We start from the raw sequence: 23,918 nt of genomic DNA on the forward strand, positions 1-23,918 counted from the left end.
CGCCAGATATAAGAATTCTACTGCAAATATATTTAAGAATTTAATTTTTGACCTTGTTTATGTCTCTAACCTATCACTGGAATGTCCTTTACAAGTTGATTTTAGTTTCGTTATAATCGGTGTTCTGGGAAGATCGTAATTTACAGTTTATTATTTGTTGTTTCCGGTATTGGACAATATACGCCACGATTACATTAATATAAGTAGTAATATAAGTACATATTTCAATTGTTTTTTAGTCATTATGACACAAAAATATGTTTCTTTATAAACAATACTTTTTCTCCCGTAAAAAATCACATTTCAAAAAATTTTTTATTAGCAATTTTATTTATCGTGGAATCCAGTTATTCCATGATTCCAGTTATAAAACCCAATTGGCTTACTGAGAAGGAACTCCAAGTATTCACTGATGTCGAATAAGGTTTATAACAAACAACTAAGTGTATTTTTTCAAAAAAAAAATAAACAAATCCTCTGTTATTGTGTATTTTCTTGTGGCGTATAAAGTACGCCACGCGTGTAGTTATGTCATAATTTGGTGCGCGGGTAGTTAAAGGTTAATAGACTCAGCCAATTTCTTTGACTAATGCCAGTTTCATACTTGATAGATTGCGATAGTTTTAATTTACATCTTACCATAAGTAAATAGGGAACTTGCATATTTTTTTATTACATAATAACGTTCAGTTTTGTATAAAAATGAGATTTCCAAAATTTCACGCTTCAAAAACTCATAATAACTTAGAAGTACAAATTTAAAGTCTTCTTTATCTTAAAATAGTTCAAACGACCCGTGACGTCACAGAGTTTAACTATATGGTTCAGATGGATATATTTACGCATATTCTTCTTCTTTTTCTTTAGTTTATTGGCCTCCACCTACTTGGGTATTTAGCCAGATCATCGTCGGGGAATACAGGAAAAATATTTATATTCTAATGATATTTATCGTATGTCATTGTAATAAAATATACCAGTTTGTTGAGATTGCAGTTTTATACAGTTTTTAAAGGAAAGGAAGAAAGGTTTACCATTGAAAATAAAACCATTTTGTAAAACTACAAATTTTCTATGAACAGTTCAAACGATCAAAAACATTTGTAACGTCACATAACTGTATTTTCTAACGACGTTTATAATGTCTAATTTAAAATTATATAATATACAATTGGTGTAGAATGTAAACAGACAACCTCGTGACGTCACGACACGTTTTGGGGTGGCTGGTATAAGTTGAATTTTTAGTCGTCTTTAGGGGCCAAACGAAAGACAAACAAAACTTTTTATTTTTGATACAGGTTCTAAATTATATTTTGTTGTGATTTATACCATTTTCTCGAATTTAAAATTTTATGCAAGTTCCCTATTATCTGTATATACAGGGTAAGTGGGGAGGAACGCACCAAACTTTAAGACTGCGTAAAATAGGTAATAATAACTAAAAATAATTCATATGTTGTTATTCGATTTTTATTTGTTTCCGAGATACGGGGCGTTAAAATTTTTCGTACAAACTGATGATTTGTATTGCTCTAAAACTGGTTAAGATATGCAAATTAAATTTGGTGGATTTTAAGAACGTAGTTATTGCGCATTTTTTGACATACAATTAAGAAATTTATATTCACCATTGGCGCGCTTACGGCTAATGGTATGAAATTTTTTTAAAGAAAAAAATAATACGCCACTGAGATATTTCAAATTAAAAATTATTTTTAAATTCCCCGTTCAATTTCTGACAAACAATCTATCTCCCCGTTTTTTCATACGACGCTTTGATTCCATGCAAAAAATAAAATATCTTAACGCTTACAAAGTATTCGACGAAGTTTCTATATGAATGACAATCTGTAGAAAGTTATTTCGAATACTTTGTAAGCGTTAAGATATTTTATTTTTTGCATGAAAACGAAGCGTCGTATGAAAAAACGGGAAGATAGATTGTTTGTCAGAAATTGAACGGGGAATTCAAAAATAATTTTTTGGACATTGAATGAACTCCACCAAAAACATTCGCGTGCATGTATACGCGGTATGGTCCTCCGGCCCGGGACACATTTTGAATATTTTATTTTGGCCCGCGCTTAAAATATTTGCCCACCCCTGCTCTATAGTATGTGTTACACGCGTCTGCGTAAAGGTAGCCTAAGGTTTAATTGTGTTTGACTCTATGCATCTTTATTCCTTAAGAGCGTAGGTGCAATATTTCGAGCCAATGCTTTTCAAATGTATTCACTTTTTTTCGAATCCTGAGAAAACTAATTAGTATTTTAGAAAAATTTAAACGCAGAATGAAAGACTACGTTATTACCGAGGGCCGAAAGTCTCTGAAAATAACTACACTGGGGTGCAAAATTAAAAGGACACCTTAAAAATGGGTCATTTTTGATGTCTCTAATTTTCTAAACCTGTTGTCCCATTTAAGTGATTTTTTAACATGTTATAGTCTTGTTGTTATTTATTTGGGTTTATATGACTGCGGACACTAAATCCATTCGCCAATTTTTCTATTTTTTATTTTATTAGTCATTTTTTCGTATCTTATCCTAAAACTAATACTAATATTATTCATTAATGAACAATTCTACTAATAAATAATTATTTTTGTATTTTTTTTAATAATTTTTTATATTATATTTTTTTTTATTTATTTTTTTTCTAAATGATGTTCTCAGAGTTCCACAGTAAAAACTGCAACATTCTTCTTTTCTTCTTTAGCCCTCTACTTCATTCGAAAGCTTTTTACTATGGACTGTCCAAGTTCGTTATTCATTTTTTTTATTATATAATTTTTTTATTATATATTTTTTTCTATTATTTTTTTATATTTTTTTTATATATTTTTTGTATTTTTTTTTTCTTTTTTTTTTCTTTTTATATTTATATTTTTTTTTCTTTTCTTTTTTCTTTTAATATATAACAATTTACAAGAAATACTTAAACTATATTTTACAATTACAACTTAAGTTTAATATCTAAAATATGTTTATACAATAGTCGATATACCAACTCATTATTTTCTAATGTTAATAAATAATTTAAATTAATGGGATGGTGGACATCAGTCAAAGAATACAGTGAATTTAAAAACATATTAACAGAAATAAGAGAACAGGTCAAAATTTTGTGTTGTAGGTTACCAAACTGACCACAAATACATTGAGGGCTATCAGCTATATTAAGTTTAAATATATATGATGGTGTAAGACAGTGGTTAAATCTCATTCTGCATATGGTTCTTGTCATATCCTTTGTCGACTCCATTTTAGAAAACCAAGGTTTATCTGTGATATAGTTTCTGATTGATCTGTAGTGATTTCCTGTATTTATGTTCTCATCAATATACCTTTCTTTCCATTCTTATAGTTATATAGTTATAGTCTTATTCGTTAACAATATCGCTGTAATAATATTGTTACTAAACCGGTGATTTTCATTGTATACCGGGTGTACCAATGACACTGTGTTTTTTTTCTCAAACTTCGCATCACCCTGTCGAATATTCTAGCATTTATAAAATACTGAAATTAAAACCCAACCATAGATTCATGTTTTCTCAACATTCTATTTTTTTATTCATTCGCTTATGTTGGACCATAAAAAAGTTAGGTACTTTAACAATTACCCATGTTTTTCATGAATACAGTATTTTTAAACAAGTGTGGCAAACTTCAAGGGGTGTGGCAACTACATGAAAAAATAATGACAGTTTGCTTTATAAACCTATGTCCGCAAATGCTTCGTTTCATCGTTTCTGAGATAGAGCGTGTTGAAATTTTTCTTACAAATTGACGATTTATTTATTCCTTTAAAACCGCTTGAGATATGCAAATGAAATTGGTGGGTTTTAAGACGTAGTTATTTTCCTTTTTTGACATACAAGTAGGAATTTAATATTTACCATTGGCGTGCATACGGGTAATATGAGCGGTTATATTACCCATATGCGCGTCAATGGTGAAAAGTAAATACTTAATTGTATGTCAAAAAATATGCAATAACTACATCTTAAAACTGACTAAATTTCATTTGCATATCCCAACCGGTTTTAAAGAAATAAATAAATCGTCAATTTGTAATAAAAATTTCAACACCCCGTATCTCGGAAACGAAGCTTTTTCTTTATAAAGCAAACTCTCATTATTTATTGATGCAGAATTTCCCCTTAAAGTTTGCCATACTTATTTAAAACACCCTGTATTGATGAAAAACATGGCTAGTTGTTAAAGTACCTAACTTTTTTATGGTCCAAAGGAAGTGAATGAATCAAAAAACAAAATGTTGAGAAAACATGAGGCTATAGTTGGAATTTAATTTTATTATTTTATAAATGCTAGAATGTTCCACAGGGTGATGCAAACTTTTAGAAAAAAACACAGTTTGATTGGTACACCCGGTATACAATGAAAATTTTACTGAATAGCAACAATACTATTACAGCGATATTGGTAAAGAATAAGGCTATAACATATTAAAAAATCACTTAAATCGGACAACAGGTTTAGAAAATTCCAGACATCAAAAATGACCCATTTTTAAGGTGTCCTGTTAATTTTGCACCCCAGTGTAATGTTTATTTTAATAAGTTACAGAGGTGAAAAAAAGAGAAAATTTAGTGTGATTTTTAATTTCAAATATCTCATTCAAAAGAAACTTTTTGTTTATTCTAAGGGAATTTCGGCCCTCGGTAATAATGTAATCTTTCATTGTGCGTTTAAATTTTTCAAAAATATTTATTGGTTTTCTCAGGAATCGAAAAAAATGACTGCATTTAAAAAGCATTGGTCCGAAATTTTGAGCCTGCGTCCTTCTGTATCTGTAGAGTAGGGAGTGTGAGTCAAGTCCCACAGCACTTAGGCCACAATTGACCCATTGTACATCCTCCCAGGTGGTTGTCGTCCTTAGTTCATTATCCATCCTGCCATTTCTAGGAAGGTGGACAAATTACCTGGTGACATCTCCCTTATATCGGCATGTGTAGGCCAAGGCTCGCCGAACGCATACTTTCGTATTGACGATAACTCCGGACATTCACATAGGACATGCTCGACAGTTTCGTCATCTCGTTCACACCTCCTGCATAGAGATGTGTCTATTAGCCCCAATGTGTGGAGGTGTTTTCTTAGTTGACAATAGCCAGTTAAAAAAACAACTGTCAAGCGTAGGTTTTTCCTGGTCATTCTCAAGTACTTTTCTGATGCTGACTTCCCAAGGTTCCTTAGTGTTACCTTGGCAAGTCTACATCCTGGCCCTTCTTCCCATCTTTTTACGGTTTGCGTGTGGGAGGGATATTTGACAGTTTACGCGATTGTTGCAGTTGACAAGCCAAAAAGATCACAAGGTCCTAAGAGTCTTAGGCCTGCTGCCCTTCTAGCTAGCTGGTCAGCAATGCGGTTGTCTTTATTTCCGTTGTGTCCTTTAACCCACCTCAGGATGATGTTGTTACCATCCGAAGCTTGGACTAGTGATTCATAACACTCCATTACTAGTCGTGATATGACACGTGGTCTGTTCAGGGTTAGTAGCGCTTGTCTGCTGTCTGTGCAGATTATTACAGTTTTGCCGGCTATACCTTTCCCGATTATCTCTTTTGCGACTATGGAGATACCAGCCAGTTCAGTATGAACTACGCTGGCATTTTTGCCCATACCCCAATTTATACTAAGGTTCAATGATCTGGAGTATATTACACATCCTGAGCCTTCTTCCGTTTTGGAGCCATCGGTGTAGATGCAATATGAATTTGCCACGTTTGACTCCCTATGTTGTCTTGTTTCGATTTTGTAGGGTTTGTCGAAGACAAACGTAGGTTTAATTGAGTCGCATTCATGGCCCGCATGTAGCTGGGGCAGTGCCTCCAGCTCACCCCGCCAGAAACGACATAATTGTTCCATTCCTACATCAAGGTTTGCACCCGCTGAGCATAATCTCATCATCGTCATCAGCGCCACCTCTCTGACACATATGTCTAAAGGGGTAATGCCAATGAGCAACTCCATTGCAGCAGTTGGTGTTGTTTTCATGGCACCTGTTATATTTAGGCAAGCCATCCGTTGAATATGGTTTAGTTTGTTGATCGCTGTGGCCTGTAGCACTTTTGGTACCCAAGCAATGGCTCCGTAAGTTAGCATTGGCCTAATGACAGTAGTGTAGATCCAGGCGACCACCCTGGGCGAAAGGCCCCAAGTGCGTCCGACCGTTCGCCGACACTGTTCATAGGCAATATATGCTATTTTAGCTCTACTATCTAAGTGAGAGTTCCATGTTAACTTCCTATCAAGGGTAATACCAAGGTATTGCACCTCTTCAGATAAGTTCAGACTGCAGTTTAGAATCCTAGGTGGTATTAATCCCGTGATCCTTCTTTTTCTGGTGAAGAGGACCATCTCTGTCTTTTTTGGATTTATAGAAAGTGAGTGTTCCTTACACCATGTTTCTATTAGTCTTAGAGCAACTTGTAATCTCTCGCATAGTGTGTTCTCAAACTTACCGCTTTGCAAGACGGTTATATCGTCTGCATAGGCTATTGTGTAGAAACCGTTCTTGCTGAGTTGGTCAACCAGGGTATCCAACACTATGTCCAGAGGAGTGGTGATAGCACCTCCTCCCCCCTTGTGGACATCCCCTCGTAACCATCCCTCTAACCAAAACGTCTTCTACATTTATGCTTATTGCTCTATTTCACAGCATGAATATCCATTCGCTCACGGCCAGGGGGACATTCCTGACATTGAGCTGTTGGGTGATGGTTGGGAAAGTTGTTTTATCAAACGCTCCCTCAATGTCTATGAATATACCTAGGGTGGACTCTTTATTATCCAGCGATCTTTCAATTCTTCCCACTACTTGATGAAGTGCAGAATCGGTAGATCTTCCCGAATTATATGCATGTTGATTTGGATGAAGTGGATTATGAACCAGAACTTCATCTCTTATGTACCTCTCGCATAGCCTTTCCATCATGTTAGGCTAATTGGTCGGAAAGCCTTCGGTAGGGTGTAATCCATCCTACTTGGTGTTGGTATGAAGACCACACGTACCTCTCTCCACTGTCTAGGAATATATCTCAGAGCTAAGGAGGCTCTGAACATTCTCACAAGGTGCGGCAAAAGGATATCCAGTCCCCACCGTAGTAGGGCTGGATATATGCCGTCAGGCCCTGGCGATTTAAAAGGGGCGAAGCACGATATGGCCCATCTTATCTTTTCCTCACTAATTAATGTTCTGGCAAGATGTCAGTCATTTGGTGTGGGTATGATTATTTCTTCCGTCCAGTTCGGTGCTTTTGAAATGCTACAACCGGGGAAGTGTGTTTTCATCAGGATCTCAGCACTTTCGCAAAGGTTGGAAGTTTTGCTTCCATCTTCATTTGTTAGTATGCTGATATGCCGATGTGGATCTTTTGAAAGCGCTTTTTGTAGCCTGGAAGCTTGCGGAAAATCTTCAATTTCCTCACAGTAGGCTCTCCAAGCAGCTCTTTGTTTTTGTCTACACATTTTCTTAAACTCTCTGAGGTTTGATTGATAAATATCCCAATCCTCTTTGAGTTTGGTGCGTTTTGCTTTATTAAAAGAAGTTCTTGCTGTCTTTCTAAGGTGTTCCAGTTCAGTGCCCAACCAAGAGTTGGTTTTGCGACTTTCCTGGATCATCCTTATCGGACAGGATTTTTTATAAGCGTAGCTTATTTTATTTTGGATAGATACCGTGTACCTTTCCAATTCTTTATTAGTTCCTGGAGTTAAAGTCTTTTCATTCCGCAGAGCATCTTCTAAGAGGCGGTTGTAGAGTTCTACATCCGTCCTCCTAGGGTCGCGAGATTTGATAAGGCTTTTTTCCAGACTAATAATATAGGTCAACCAGCGGTGATCAGACATAGAGGTGTCCTCTGAGACCTGCCAGTTCTGAATTTTATTAGATATTTCTGCTGTTGCTAGCGTGATATCTATAACTGTTTGGCTACGAACATTAATAAATGTAGGTTCCGTGCCTCTATTTAAGATTTACAAATCTTTACTAATAATATAGTCATAAAGAGACTTACCTCGAGAATTGTTATCTTTGATGCCCCAGCCTAGATGGTGAGAATTCGAATCGCAGCCGATAATAAGTTCTACCTTCTGGCTGAGACAATGGTCTACCAGATCTTCCATCTCCTTTGTTGGTGGTAGGGTGGCTGCATCTGAGGGTAGGTAGACCGATGCTAGTACCAACTCGCTGCTTTTGCCTTTTCCCCGTGGGCATTTTACTTTAACAGCAGTTACGTCTGAGGTGCAAAACTGCACCAGGGGGGAGGCTTTGATTTTCCTGGGAACATATATTGCTGTTCTCGGTTGTTGGTTGCTTGGTAAGCTGAAGATTTGACCATTTAAACTGCCAAAACCAGTTATTTTGGTCTTAATTATCCAAGGTTCTTGGATTAATGCTATTGCAACCTCCTTTACATCCAGGTGGCGGCAGAGTGTCGCGGTTGCCACCTTTTTGTGCTGGAGGTTGCATTGAATAATCGTTACTTTTTCCCGACGGCTTTGCCCATGCCGAAGGTGTCGTATTGGTTCTTTTTATGAGTCCATTCCTCCTCACTTGAGGAGGCGGCAGCCTTAGTCGTTTCGGTGCTTCCTCTGCAGCGTTCGTCGACCACCATCTGATGATCGTCGTCCTGCTGTGGAACCACGGGTGTTTCAGTCTCAGTGACCGTATCCGGTTGCCGAGTATCTGAGGTCCCTGGTTCCGAGGAGGTGCCCTCCATTTTTTGTTTGCTTGCTTTTAGAGTCAATGAGGTGAACGCGTAGCTCAGCCTCATTGCTCTTTTCTTAAGAACAGCCATGTCCTCGTCTCCGATTCCGAAGACGAACAGGTGTCCGTTTGGATCGGTTTTGGCCTCATGGTGGAAGGTGCACCATCTCGCAACTGACATGTCTGGATTTTGCGCCGTTAGCCTCCGCTGCACTCTTTCTGTGTCATCGGAGGTGTTAGTAACATCCTCCGAGATCCATAGAGAGGCTTTAGTAAGCTTCGGCAGCTTATCCTGACTGACAACAGCTAGTGATGCGTCCTCATACGGTTTGAGGTCATCTATAGCCTTTTTTAGCCACGCAAGCGCCTCGTCGTCATCGCAGGCCACTCTGATGATCTCAACAGAGTAGGTCCACGACTTAAACGTGGGCGCTTTTGCTTGGCTGTTGGAGGTGGACAAGATTGCTCTGTCCAATTCCTCCATCAGGCTGCGTTTGATAAGGTTTTCCTACGCCCTTAATAAAAAATTCATTTGTACTACTAGTACTATTTTAAAGCTGATTTTATATTTTCACAATTGCAGTATGGGAATAACATATTGTATGTCCATGTTTTCTTCACATTTATTGTATGTCCATACAGGGGGTTACTTTTAGCTTGTTAAATCTGATTAACATTTAACCCTAAGAGAATTAAAACTGAATAAGATATAAAAGAACGGTGTAACACGAACTTAACTGTAATTTAGTTATTTTTAAAATACGGTTTGTCACGGATAGGATAACGCAAACTTTTAAATTGATTTTACCGAAAACATCAATTTTAGACATACAATATTTTTGTCCTTTTAGCCATCGACTAGTTTGTTTAATTCTTACTTAATTCATTTTAATTTTAGGACTAGAAGATCAGTTACTTGGTAGAGTAATTCTAACAGAAAAGAAAGAACTTGAACAGGAACGAACCAATCTCATCAAGGATGTAACAGCAAACAAGAGAAAGATGCTAGAACTCGAACAAAATCTACTTTACAAATTGACAACTACACAAGGTTCTTTGCTAGATGATGAATCGGTCATAATAGTATTAAACACAACAAAGAGTACTGCTAATGAAGTCAAGGAAAAGTTAATGATAGCTAAAGAAACAGAAATAAAAATAAATGTAGCGCGGTAAGCATATTATAATACAACTGGATGCTCAGCACGTTATAATTTTTTTAATGTGTTCGGATGGTTGGATTTTTCTTAAACTCTGATCAGTTACTAACCTAGTCCTACTGGGTGTTCTCTTTTTCTATGTGACTTAGTATAATATTGTTATATTAATAAATGCCAGGCTTAGGCTTAATTGTACAGTTCGTCTGTCTATCCATTTTTCGAACCTTTAAAAATATTTTCTTTCCTTCGCTTGTGATATGATGAACGTGATTATTTAACATTTATCTTAAAATTTATTTTTAATTTTAGCGAAGAGTTTAGACCAATAGCAGCTAGAGGAAGTGTACTATACTTCCTGGTAGTCTCTATGGCTATGGTGAATTATATGTACCAAACCTCTTTAGTGCAATTTTTAGAACGATTTGATCTATCAATGTACAGATCTGAAAAGTCTCCTATAATATCCAGGTAAAGTGCTAACCATTTTTACATTACATTAGAAAAAATAGGTTTTAATTTATAAACCTTAACCCGAGACGTGCCGTCTGACAGACTGTAGCATGAAATGAACACATATTCTAAAGATTATTGCGAACAACTCCACCCATCGGCATCACGCTTCATATATTCCTAATGCTATTGGTTGTTTAGCAGGCGGCTGATTTGGAAGAAGAAATATTTACTCCTTGCAAGGTTATTATAAACATTCGACAGTCTTTGTTCGTGTGACTAAGTTTATTACGTTAAATTCGTGTACCTACAGTACATTTTTTATAATATCAGAAGTTGTTTTCTTCATTATTGTGTTTATGTTGGACTATTTTCTAGCGTTATCGCTTAAAAAAATGCATATTTAAAGTACATATTTCCTTTTTTTTCTGTAACGATAAATCAAAATCAACGCATTTTAAGCGCTTATAGTCTAGGCGCCAGAGGGGTCACCGTGTCCTTTTCAATTCTGATGGACAAACTCAACGGTTTCTTATGGATTTTTGGCTGCTGATTACAAATTTCGATGGTGGATTTCGATCGGAGTGGTCAAAAAATTGTTATAAACAATTTAATTGTTTATAAATTGTTTATAAGGCTCTGTCTCATAAACTAAAAGAGATAAAAAAGAATGTTTCAAATAAAATTTGTTCGTTAATACAAAACGAAGCAAAAAACGTTTGCTAACGTTAAATCCAAGAGTTAGAACTCAAGATATTGTAAAATTAGTGCACAATGCAAATTGCAAAAATAAGTATTTTTCGAAGCTTTATCGATCGTAACTCAGTTTCTACGCATGCAAATGAGCCCTAGTAGGTCTTATTTTAAAGCTTAGTTGATTGGCTTCCAAAAAAAATTTATTAAATTACTTTTTCTTCATTTGTTTTAAAGTTATACCAGTTTGAATTTATAATTTTCTTAAAAAAATTGTACATTAATTTGTTTATAAGGATTTCATGTAAATTTGAGCTGTAAACATTTTTACTTTAATTAACAATAATGATAGAAAAACTCAAAAGGAATATTTTGAGCTTTTTAAAATGTTCGTAAGTTTATTTTTGGTCAAGATATAGATATTTTAATCGGCTCAAAGTCAAGTATGTAAGTATTTTTCGACGCTTTATCGATCGTAACTCGGCTTCTACGCATGCAAATGAGCCAATATGTAATATCTATATAAAAATGAACCGAGTTCTTTTACATATTCTTTTACATCATTGCATATAAGACGAGCATTTATGTTGTGGCGGCATACACACAATTAACGTGCCTTGATGATGTTGCAAAAGAACTAGATCCACTTTATATGGATATCATAAGATAATTAGACTCTGAGGCCCCAGAAGTTTTAGTTTTACTGCCTATAAGAACAGACTTAGTACCGCCATGTAACTTTAAAAATTGCTCTAGTAGAAGAAGAAAAAGATGCAGAAGTAAAAAAGCTGAGATTCTCTGTATATCTCGATGCAGATGCATGAAAGATAATGTTTGTAAAAATAGTATTAATAAATAATATCAACTTACTTTTTAGTTATATTTCTGAAATCTTAGTTTTAATGTTTTTTTTCACATTTAGTACAAAAAATAGAAGACAAAGTAAATAGAATGAAAGGTGATACGAGGTACAGTATGATGATTTAACTATAAGAATTATATGATAAAATTTTATTAGGATCTTCAAAAATGAAAAATAAACATAACGTATATATACATATATATTATAATTTGCATCGAGAAGTTAGCGCGTGAACCTTTACGCGGTGAGCTAATCTCGCGCCTCAGAGCGCGCTATTAAAATATGGATATCGGCCAAAAATAAACAACGAACATTTTCTTAAGCTCAAAATGTTCCTTTTCAGTTCTTCTATCATTATTATTAATTAAAGTATAAATGTTTATAGCTCAAATTTGCTTGAAACCCTTATAAACAAATTAATGTACATTTTTTTTAAGAAAATTTTAACTTCAATCGGATATAACTTTAAAACAAATGAAGACAAAGTAATTTAGCAAACTTTGTTTAAAAGCATATTTATTAAACTTTAAAATGAGACCTTCTAAGGCTCATTTGCATGCGTAGAAGCAGAGTTACGATCGATAAAGCTGCAAAAAATACTTATTTTGAAATTTGAACTTTGCATTGTGCACTAATTTTACAATATCTTGAGTTCTAATTGTTGGATTTAAGTTTAGTAAACGTTTTTTCTTCGTTTTTTATTATAGAACAAATTTTATTTAAAACATTCTTTTTTATCTGTTTTAGTTTATGAGCCAGAGCTTTATAAACAATTTATAAACAATTAAATTGTTTATAACAATTTTTTGACCACTGGGATCGAATTCCACCCTCGAAATTCGTAATCAGCAGCCAAAAATCCATAAGAAACCGTTGAGTTTGTCCATCAGAATTGAAAAGGACACGGTGACCTCTATTTGGCGCCTAGACTATTATGAGTTACTGTCAATAATTTTTCTACTTTTAAATATATTTTAAATTTATTTACTGGACTCACAAAATTACTTTCATTTTATAATTCTCTTTGGATCAAAGAAAAGTTTCCTATCCTATGGAGACAATCATTCATTCTTCCAATTAAAAAACCCGACAAACCTTCAATAGAGCCATCCTATTTAGACCCATCTCATTAACTTGTTGCATGTGCAAATTAATGGAAAAATTAATCAATAACAGACTTATCTGGTTTTCTGAAAAGCATAACGTAATTAGCTCGGTTCAATCGGGATTCAGACCACAACGAAGCGCAAGTGACAATTTAGTATTACTACAAAATCACATAACAGAGAATTTCAATAAGAAACATGATACAGTTGTGGCAGCCTTCGATATTGAAAGCGCCTTCGACAATATTCCAAAGAATGTAATATTACAGAAACTCATCGATAATAATATTACAGGCAATATTTACGCATTCATAGATAACTTTTGAAATCACCGTAAATTTAAAGTTAGAATAAATGAAAGTGAGGCACGTGTTCTCGAACAACTCAATGGTGTACCTCAAGGCTCTGTTTTAAGTCCAACTCTGTTCAACTTAACAATTAATGATATTTCAGAAGAAGTTAATCAACCGGTAAAAGCGCTACTGTACGCTGATGATCTACTTATTTACTGTAGTGGAGCAAGCTTATCCAGTACATCAAATCTCATTCAAAATGCTGTAAACAACGTATATTCCTGGTCCACACAACATGGCATCATACTTTCCAACTCAAAATCTAAAATACTAAAATTTACCAGAAAGCAATCAAGTGCTCATAACCCGGAAATATATCTAAACCATGTTGCTTTACCTACAGTAAATCATCATAAAATCTTGGGGCTAGTATTCGATCAGAAGTTAAACCGGAAAATACACTTAAAAAATCTAAAGGACAACTGTGCCGGTAAACTAAACATCTTGAAAACACTGGCACATCATCAATGGGGAGCAGAAGAGAAAATGATGCTGATAATATACAGATCCCTTATTCGATCCAGGTTAGATTATGGTTGTTTTTTGTACATGACTGCATCAAAATCTGATTTAAAGAAGTTGAATCCAATACACAACACTGCTCTGAGGCTATGCTTGGGAGCATTCAGATCCAGTCCCTCAGATAGTTTACACATTGAAGCTAATGAAGCTCCACTTTGGGCCAGACACCAACAGCTACTACTTAACTACGCTGCTAGGATATCAGCCACTCCCAGTAATTTAGTATATTCTTTGATAGCTAACCCCCAAGAAAATATTGGTCTTACTTCGGGCAAACTACCCACGATTCGACAGCTACTCTCACCGCTTTTACAAAATATAGACTTGACATCTACTTCCCCCAATAAGATCTCCTCCGTTCCTCCTTGGAATAAAACTATCCCCAAAATAAATACCACCTTAAGTCAATATTCCAAGCATGAAACTCATCCGTTAACTCTCCAACACATGTTCCTAAATATTGTTAGCCAATTACACTCTGACCTAATAATCTACACTGATAGCTCCAAGAATAATGACAGAGTTAGTTGTGCAGTCACAACGTCAACAGAAATCATCAAAACATCGACCCTTCCATCATTTTGCAGCATTCATACAGCTGAATTAGTAGGAATACTTCACGCAATAAACTCTTTATCAAATAATTACGCATCTCCAGCAATTTGCACTGACTCCTTAGCATCTATCAGTTCCACAAAAAATATTTTCACAAGACATCCAATTGTTAAAGCCATCCATGACTCAATTAAATTACTGACCTCCCAAGGAGTCATTCCGACAATCATCTGGGTACCCTCCCATGTAGGTATTCAGGGAAATGAAAGAGCAGACGCCGCAGCCACATCAGCACTATCATCAACCAGTGATCCTGAATGTATCCAAATAGACAAAGATCTAAAACGTCATTTTAAACATTTAACAGTTAACTGCTGGCAAACTCATTGGAATAGGCTGCCTTCGAAACTGAAAGAAATTCAACCGAATATTGGTACATTTACACCGCCGAATATCTACAGAAAATCAACCGTAGTACTTAGAAGACTGAGAATTGGGCATACCATACTAACCCATGGATATTTAATGGCTTCTGAAGACCCTCCTATATGCCAATATTGCCAATGCCAGCTGTCAGTGAAACATATCCTATTCGATTGTCTAAAATATCAACATGAACGACGATTTCATGGACTCAAGAGTAGCCTGAATGAAGCACTAAACTCGCCAAATGATATTCTCCACACCATAAGCTACCTACAAAATATAAATATTTTCAATAAAATATAAATGTTCATATAATGTAAATCACCCGAATCTATGTATTTATTGTATGTATGTATTGTTTATCAATGTATAATTTTACCTGTGTCAATGATCATTGTAATCGAGACACGTTAATTCAATAAAAGAAATTATTTACTGTACCTTATAATCAACGTACGGTACCTACTATATTAATAAATAAATTAAAAAATTTGATTTACGCGGTTATTATCTCCTTAAAAAACGGTAGTCTATCAGACGGAATTTCTCCGTTCGTGTGCTAAAATGAGGTTTCTCAAGTTAAGGGTTATAAACATGTCAGATGAATTAAAAACATGAAGTGTTACGATTTTTTATGTTTTTATTTAATTTTTTTTTAACATTTTTAGACGTATCGTCAATATTATAGACTACCTAACATATGAAATATTTAAATATAAAAGCAGAGGACTATACGAAGAACACAAATATATGTTCGTTCTCCTTATGTGTCTAAGAATAGATCTAGAAAGAGAGACAATTACACACGAAGAATTCCAAAATTTCATCAAAGGCGGCGCTGCGTTGGATCTGAATGCTTGTCCAGCGAAACCAGCTAAATGGATCACGGATTCAACTTGGTTGAACTTGGTGGCATTATCCAAGTTAAGACATTTTCAATACATTGTACAGCAGGTACTTGGTTTTGTTTTGTATTGTTTTTGTAATATTGTCCAGAACTTTCTTCTTTTGCGTCTATCTATTTATTACTAGAAGTTGGTAATCACATCAGCTAATTTCTCCCATAGTTTGGAGGTGTGCATATCTTGTAGATTGTTTAAGTTCTTTTTATTCTAAGTTTACTTTCATTATCCCAACGATTATAAGCTAAATAAGATTATATTTTAGTATACCTGAATATATAACTGAGATTATTTCATTCATAGGAGATTCTGACCAATAGAAAGCTACAGAAACCTAAATTAAATCGATTATTTTTTAATGATTTTAACTTCCAATCGTATAGTAAGATATTTGATCACGTGTTTAATTCTGTCCAATCAGATCAAAATTATACTGAGAATTATCTACTGTAGAAAATTACCGATAGAATTTTTTTAAGTAGATTGTTTCTGTTTAATGGCAGCCAGTTTCCTAGTTTTGACAACTGTCACATTTAAGAAAATATCCATAATATACGTATTAAAAAATAATCTTACCAATATCACACGACAGTAAGAATAAATAAGAAAATAATGCTTCATTTTTACTCAAATCTGTTGTCATTGGCCAATAGCCACTCTAGCCCTGCGGGCTCTCGTGTCTATTGCCATACAACAAGTTTTCGAAAAACTGTCGCATTATTTTCAATTTATTCTCACTCTCTTGTGATATTATACCCGATAATTTTTGATTATTTCATTGATAGGAGATTCTGACCAATAGAAAGCTACAGAAATGTAAATTAAGTTGATAATTTTTGATAATATCCCGTCGTCAAGTATATTACGTCAGATACCCTTCGTTGCTACGGAAAAATACATTCAGTGACATTAATGACAATTAATGTTTTAAAAGTTATAAAAGTGATGAGTTTCAACCGTAAAATATTTTATATCAACTGTGTGTTTAACAGTACTAATTTGTATTTACATAAATAAATTACAATAAAATTTTGGTTTTGAACAGTTTTATTCATGAAATAATCACAACAAATTGCACTCGATCTCTAAAATTAATATAGAATGTTTGTCCTCGTGACACTTTGACATAATTTCACTCGCCTTCGGCTCGTGAAATTAAAACTGTCAAAGTGTCACTCGGGAAAAATTCAATAATTTTAGAGCTCTTATGCAATTACTACTGATAATTTCCCGTCGTCAAGTATATTACGTCAGATGCCCTTCGTTGCTACGAAAAAATACATTCAGTGACATTACTGACATTAATGACAATTTTTATTAATGTTTTAAAAATTATAAAAGTGATGACTTTCAACCGTCAAATTAATATTTAATAACAACTGTTTGTTTAATTGTACTAATTTGTACTTACATAAATAAATTACAATAAAATTTTGGTTTTTGAACAGTTTTATTCGTGAAATAATCGCAATAAATTGCACTCGATCTCTAAAATTAATAAAGAATGTTAGAGCTCTTGTGCAATTACTACTGATAATTTTTTGTTTTTCACTTTTCTGTTGTATGTAATAGGGAACTTGCATAAAATTTTAAATTCGAAAAAAATGTTATAAATCACAACAGAACATAATTTAAAACATGTGTCAAAGATAAAAAAGTTTTGTTTGTTTTCCGTTTGGCCCCTAAAGACGATTAAAAATTCAAATTATACCAGCCAGCCCAAAACGCGTCGTGACGTCATCGGGCTATATGTTTACATTCTGAACCAACAAAGTAAACAAAATTGTATATAATTTTAAATTAGACATTATAAACGTCAGTTGAAAATGCAGTTATGTGACGTCACAATTGTTTTTGATCGTTTGAACTATTCATAGAAAATTTGTACTTTTACAAAATGGTTTTATTTTCCATAGTAAATCTTATTTCCTATCCTTCAATAACTATATCTAACTCCAATCTCAACAAACTGGTATATATTATTACAATGACATACGATAAATGTCATTAGAATATAAATATTTTTCCTTTATTCCGCGACGTTGAGCTGGCCAAATACCCAAGTAGGTGGAGTCCAATAAACTAAAAAAGAAGCAGAAGAATAAACCGAAATATAACCATAAACGAAACCATATATGGTTCTTTTCATGAGCATTTTTCAGTGCGTCACAAATGATATAAAAAAAAGGTTAGTCCGTGATAAATACACATTTATGACATTTACTCTAACATGACATTTTAGTTAAATCTGACAGTTGTCACATTTTATTTGCAATAGGGCTTTTGATCGATTGTCATTTGTTTCGAGCTTCTGTCACGTGTCACATAATATTAATATATCTACGTCATACGTCTTAGGTTTGTATCATTGGTTATATCAATAACGTATGACGTAGATATATTAATATTATGTGACACATGACAGAAGCTCGAAACAAATGACTGTGAATGAAAAGCCCTATTTGGTATTCGCGGTGTGCAAGTACTTGGAAGGGAAACGAGAAACGGCCGTGCGCGAGTCGCGGAGAAATATTGCAACTATCTTAAATAATTCATATTGTCAATTGAAATTGTCAAATTGACGTATATTTCATACCTTCTGTCATTAAAGCAGAAAAATTATATATTGTTCCACAATATTGATATGATATGCAATTATTATATAAAGGTAAATTTAATTAATTGTATTTTGCTTGCAGTACTGCATTTTAATAACTAATTTTATTCACTACATACAATTTTTTACATTTGCATAACATAACCTGCATCTTATTTTTTCTTCTTATTATTTTTTTGGACTATGGCCTTGACAATTATCCAGCAACCAGGACTAATATAATTGGCCAATATAATTAAAAGTGCGAATAAAAGTACAGAGCGTAGAAATAGAGGTCGCTTTGCCGAACTTGCACGGTCCCAATAAGACATTAGTCTAAGAGCTAGTGAACCCTCCGACTAACGGTCGTCCTGTAAGGCTAGAAATTTTTCTAGTGATAATTCATAGCACACCAAGGCTAAAAACTATGACCTGGCAGGTATCAGCGGTGCACGTGTATCTACCAAGTGAATCGAAAAGGGGGTAAAATAAACTTTCTCCTGTAAGGTTTAAATTTAAGTATGTGTTTGAGCAAGTCATTTAGAAGAAATGTGTACAATGACAGGCGATTCTGAAGAGCATAAGACCTTGCCAGGCGAGGGGAAAGATTAGGGGTTTTTCCTAAAATTATTTTTTTTTGCATCGAACAAATTTTTTTTAATTTCTTGAATCATTCCAAACAGAAAAGATCTTTAGTGATTTTTCTCTTAAGTTAATAGTTTTTGTTATATAAGCGATTGAAAATTTTGAAAATTGCGAAATCGGCCATTTTTAACCCTAAATTGGACATTTATCTAAAAATTTCAAAGTTGCCAAGGTAGGTAGATATTCTTTAAACATTGATTGATGAAATCCCAAAGAGTTTTTTGCATTACGATATCGGAAACCCCTTTGTTTTTTAATTGCTAATCAAGCGGGCGCGACACTGTAGTATAAGTGAGGACGTTTGAGTTGGCATAAATTCATTATCTCAATAATGGGCCAATTTCAAGAGAAATCCTCAGACAGGTCGATTTTTATTTTTAAATTAGGACTTTTTGGGATATATATAATACTAGTGACGTCATCGATCTGAGCGTGATGACGTAATCGATGATTTTTTTAAATAAGAAGAGGGGGTTGTGTGATTGCTCATCTGAAAGGTTATTTAATTATCTATTCACTAATATAAACATTAACATAATTATTTATACAGGGTGTACAAAAAATTTTTTTTTATTAAATTAACTATGATTAAATTTGACAAATAGAAGAAAACATTTTTTTGTACACCCTGTATAAATAATTATGTTAATGTTTATGGTTGGAGATTGTCTCAATGTACTATTTCTGTAACAATATTTTGATCATTATTAAATCAAATAATTCAGTATTTTATAATCCATTTATAACGGATATAATTTTTTTAAGGTAACTGGAAATGACAGACAATGGAAAATATGGTTTGATAAAGACGCACCAGAGGAATCTGTTATACCCGATGGTTACAATAGTCTTGATACCTTTAGAAAATTATTAATGATTAGGTAATATAATAATAGCATTTATTACAGGCTTCACAAGCTTAACAGACTCCCCCACGGACTGAGATGTCTCCCTAAATTGCATATATGCCCATTTACTATTTTTTAACATGTAAAATAATACATCCGATATACAGAGAGAGTCTGTAAAGTGGAATAAATTCAATATCTCAAATACTAATTGTTTTTTTGGAAAATGCTCAGACCCGTCGATTAGTATTTCAAATTGTCCTTTTTGACATTCAATAAAAATGTATACAGGGTGTCCCAATTTAGAGATATGACGTCATCGTCGATTTTCTTAAATGGCAACACTGTCATTTTGATAGCTAATTTGATAGGGTTTGTAAAGTTATACATAACTGCAAAATATCAAATTTTTATTCTCTACCATTTACAAGATAATAGAAAATAATAAAGTTATATCTGTAATTTGGAATATATTCAATAATTAAAATACTAACTGTTTTTTTGAAAAATGCTCAGACCCGTCGATTAGTATATCAAATTGTCATTTTTGACATATAATAATAATGTATACAGGGTGTCCCAATTTAGAGATATGACGTCATCGTTGATTTTCTTAAATGGCAACACTATCATTTTGATAGCTATTTTGATAGGGTGTGTAAAGTTATACACATCTGAAAAATTTCAAAATTTTATTCCCTACCATTTACAAGATAATAAAAAATAACAAAGTTATGAAGAACAAGAAGTAATCAAATAATAATTGAATTTATTTATTTCAATTAAGCAAATGCTCATAACGTTGCCCATTGACAATTTGACAATAATTGAGGGCAACATTATGAGTTTTTGCTTAATTTATTGAAATAATTAAATTCAATTATTAGTTGATTACTTCTTTTTCATAACTTTGTTATTTTTTATTATCATCTAAATGGTAGAGAATACAAATTTTAAATTTTGCAGTTGTGTATAACTTTACACACCCTATCAAAATAGCTATCAAAATGACAGTATTGCCATTTAAGAAAATCAACGATGACGTCATATCTCTAAATTGGGACACCCTGTATACATTATTATTATATGTCAAAAAGGACAATTTGATATACTAATCGACGGGTCTGAGCATTTTTCAAAAAAACAGTTAGTATTTTAATTATTGAATATATTCCAAATTACAGATATAACTTTGTTATTTTCTATTATCTTGTAAATGGTAGAGAATAAAAATTTGATATTTTGCAGTTATGTATAACTTTACAAACCCCATCAAATTAGCTATCAAAATGACAGTGTTGCCATTTAAGAAAATCGACGATGACGTCATATCTCTAAATTGGGACACCCTGTATACATTATTATTGAATGTCAAAAAGGACAATTTGAAATACTAATCGACGGGTCTGAGAATTTTCCAAAAAAACAATTAGTATTTGAGATATTGAATTTATTCCACTTTACAGACTCTCTCTGTATAATTTGGGAGAACTCACAAATATTCTATTTGCTTTTAGAGCCTGGTGCCCTGACAGAACAGTCACTCAAAGCCGAAAATACATATCCAATTCTCTTGGACAGAAATTCGCGGAACCGGTCATCCTGAACATGGAGACCTTATTTTACGAATCAAGACCACTCACGCCGATAATATGCTTCCTGAGTATTGGTTCCGATCCTACTCCATATATAGAACAACTCGCCAGGAGATTGGAATTGAAAGTCAGGTCGATTTCGATGGGACAGGGGCAAGAAGTTCATGCAAGGAAACTGATGACCCTGGCTATGTCCGAAGGTACGTCCTTTCATTTAATATTCTTCTTCTTCTTCCTTCTTCTTGTATGTATGCTTTAAAGCCTGTTTCTTCTTCAATATTGGCCTCCTAAATTGTTTAAGTTATCGCATCATCTTTTTCTTGGTCTACCAATACTTCTTCGTCTATTTGGTGACTTATCTCATGCTATTCTTACTATCCTATCTTCTGCTATTCTACCAATATGTTCCTTCCACTTCTGTTTCCGTTTTGTCACCCATCCATTTATATCTTCTATATTGCATGTTCCTATATTTTCGGTTCTCGCCCTATCCAACAAACTTTTCCCTGATATTCGTCGAAGTATTTTCATCTCTGTTGTTTCTAGTAGTCGTCTCGTTTTAGATGTGTCAGGTCTTGTCTTCGCAGTGTATGTCAATATAGGTCTAATTGCTGCTTTATAGATTCTTGCTGTTTTGTCTTGTCTTAAGTGTTTGTTCTTCCAGATTGTGTCATTAAGATATCCCGCCGCTTTACTTGCTTTTAAGCTTTGTTGTCGTACTTTCTCTTCAACATCTCCGTAACTGGTTATATCTATGCCCAGATATCTAAACCTTGCTTCCTTCTTTATTATTTTCCGATCAATTTCGATTTTACATCGTAGTGGGTATTTAAATGTTGTCATACATTTGGTTTTTTCTGCTGATATTATCATATTGTATTTCTTGGCTATTGTATTGAAGATGTGTGTTAATATTTGGAGATCGTCTTCTGTCTTGGCGATTAATGCGGCGTCGTCTGCATAACATAATATTTGGATTTCTTTTTTCCCCATTCTGTAACGATGACCTTTACATACTGCTTCTATTATTTCGCCCATTATTATATTAAAGAGCAGTGGGTTTAATGAGGTTCATTTATAGTCCAGGAACCGAAGCTTTTTACCTCGCAATTTTTACAGAATGGATCGATTTGGTTGAAAATTTGAGAATAAGTGGTGGATAGTCCAAAGATCAAAATCTATATGACGCCGAAAGGCGCTTTTACCATGGGGGTGGTTGCCACCCCATTTTGGGGGTGGAAATTTTTTATTATATTTTGACCGTTAAAGTTAATAAAAACATTCATTTTAAGCAAAAAATGTTCTATAAATTTTTTTAATAAAATTAATATTTTTCGATTTATTCGCTATCGAAAGTGTTAGTTTTATATCGAAAAATCAATGATTTTCGATATTATACTCATTTACGATTCACTCAATTTTTGCCGTAGAAAAATTTTTTTCAAACCAAGTTCTTGAGAATGTAATAACCTACAATTTCATATTGATTCATTTTTCGTATCTCTGATGGTAATCTTTCTATTCTGAAGAAAATGCATTTTTTACCAAACTACAAAAATTCTTTGTTTGCTTTTAACTACAGTTTTTTAAAAAATAATCCTTCTAAGCCAGTCAAACTTCTGAAATCTATTACTTATACATAAATAAACAAGAATGAATAAGGCCAATGACTAAAAACATCACTAACTTACATTATTAAGCTTCCAATTGGATTCTCTTTTTTTTTTTTCAAAAAAATATATTGATTTTTTAACCGTAACTGTTTTATTGTTTATCCTAGAAAGTTTGTTAAAAAAGAATTTTGTAGGTTTCTACAAGATCTATAAGGCTATTAATACTAAATCTTTTCGCAAAAAGAGGTGACTGTAAAAGGGTTTGTAAAGGTGGTTTTTCATGTTATTACAAGTTTTAATTGTCAATATCTCACTCAGTTTTTGCCATAGAAAAAATTTTTGCTAACCCCGTTCTTGGGAATTAAATAAGCAACAATTTTAAACTAACATATTCTTTCGTATCTCTGATGCTAATCTTTCTATTCTGAAGAAAAAAGGATTTTTTACCAAACTACAAAAATTGGTTATTCGCTTTTAACTCCATTTTTTTTAAACTAATCATTCTAAGCCGGTCAAACCTCTAGAACCTATTATTAATACATAAATATAGAAAACCAAATAAGGCCAATGACTAATTTTAATCAGGGTGGTAATTAGGGGAAGTTTTCAATCACTTTTTCGCTGAAAAAATAGGGGCTTGACATTCTTTTCATAATCATCATCATCAATGGTGCTACAGCCCTATGAAAGAGCCTCGACCTTCCCAAGTCTATTACGCCAGTCAGTCCTATCCATTGCCAACCGTTGCCAGTTTGCTGCGCCTATTTTTCTCCCATCCTCATCTGCACCATCTTTCCATCTAAGTTTTGGCCTACCCCTATTTCTACTTCCCACAGGTTTTGACATAAGGATTCTT

General features: G+C 33.7%; 1 protein-coding gene across 1 annotated transcript in view; it reads left to right on the forward strand.

The window, feature by feature from the left end:
• The window catches only part of LOC126889868 (dynein axonemal heavy chain 8), a 424,246-nt gene that overhangs the window by 309,788 nt on the left and 90,540 nt on the right, over positions 1-23,918 (forward strand). The window contains exons 55-59 of the mRNA XM_050658553.1: positions 9,635-9,908; positions 10,206-10,364; positions 15,532-15,817; positions 19,772-19,887; positions 21,372-21,649. Coding sequence (XP_050514510.1) covers positions 9,635-9,908; positions 10,206-10,364; positions 15,532-15,817; positions 19,772-19,887; positions 21,372-21,649 — 1,113 coding nt within the window. The remainder of the gene's footprint in view (positions 1-9,634; positions 9,909-10,205; positions 10,365-15,531; positions 15,818-19,771; positions 19,888-21,371; positions 21,650-23,918) is intronic.

The sequence above is a fragment of the Diabrotica virgifera genome, chromosome 8, assembly GCF_917563875.1.
Source record: "Diabrotica virgifera virgifera chromosome 8, PGI_DIABVI_V3a".
NCBI classification, from domain to species: domain Eukaryota; kingdom Metazoa; phylum Arthropoda; class Insecta; order Coleoptera; family Chrysomelidae; genus Diabrotica; species Diabrotica virgifera.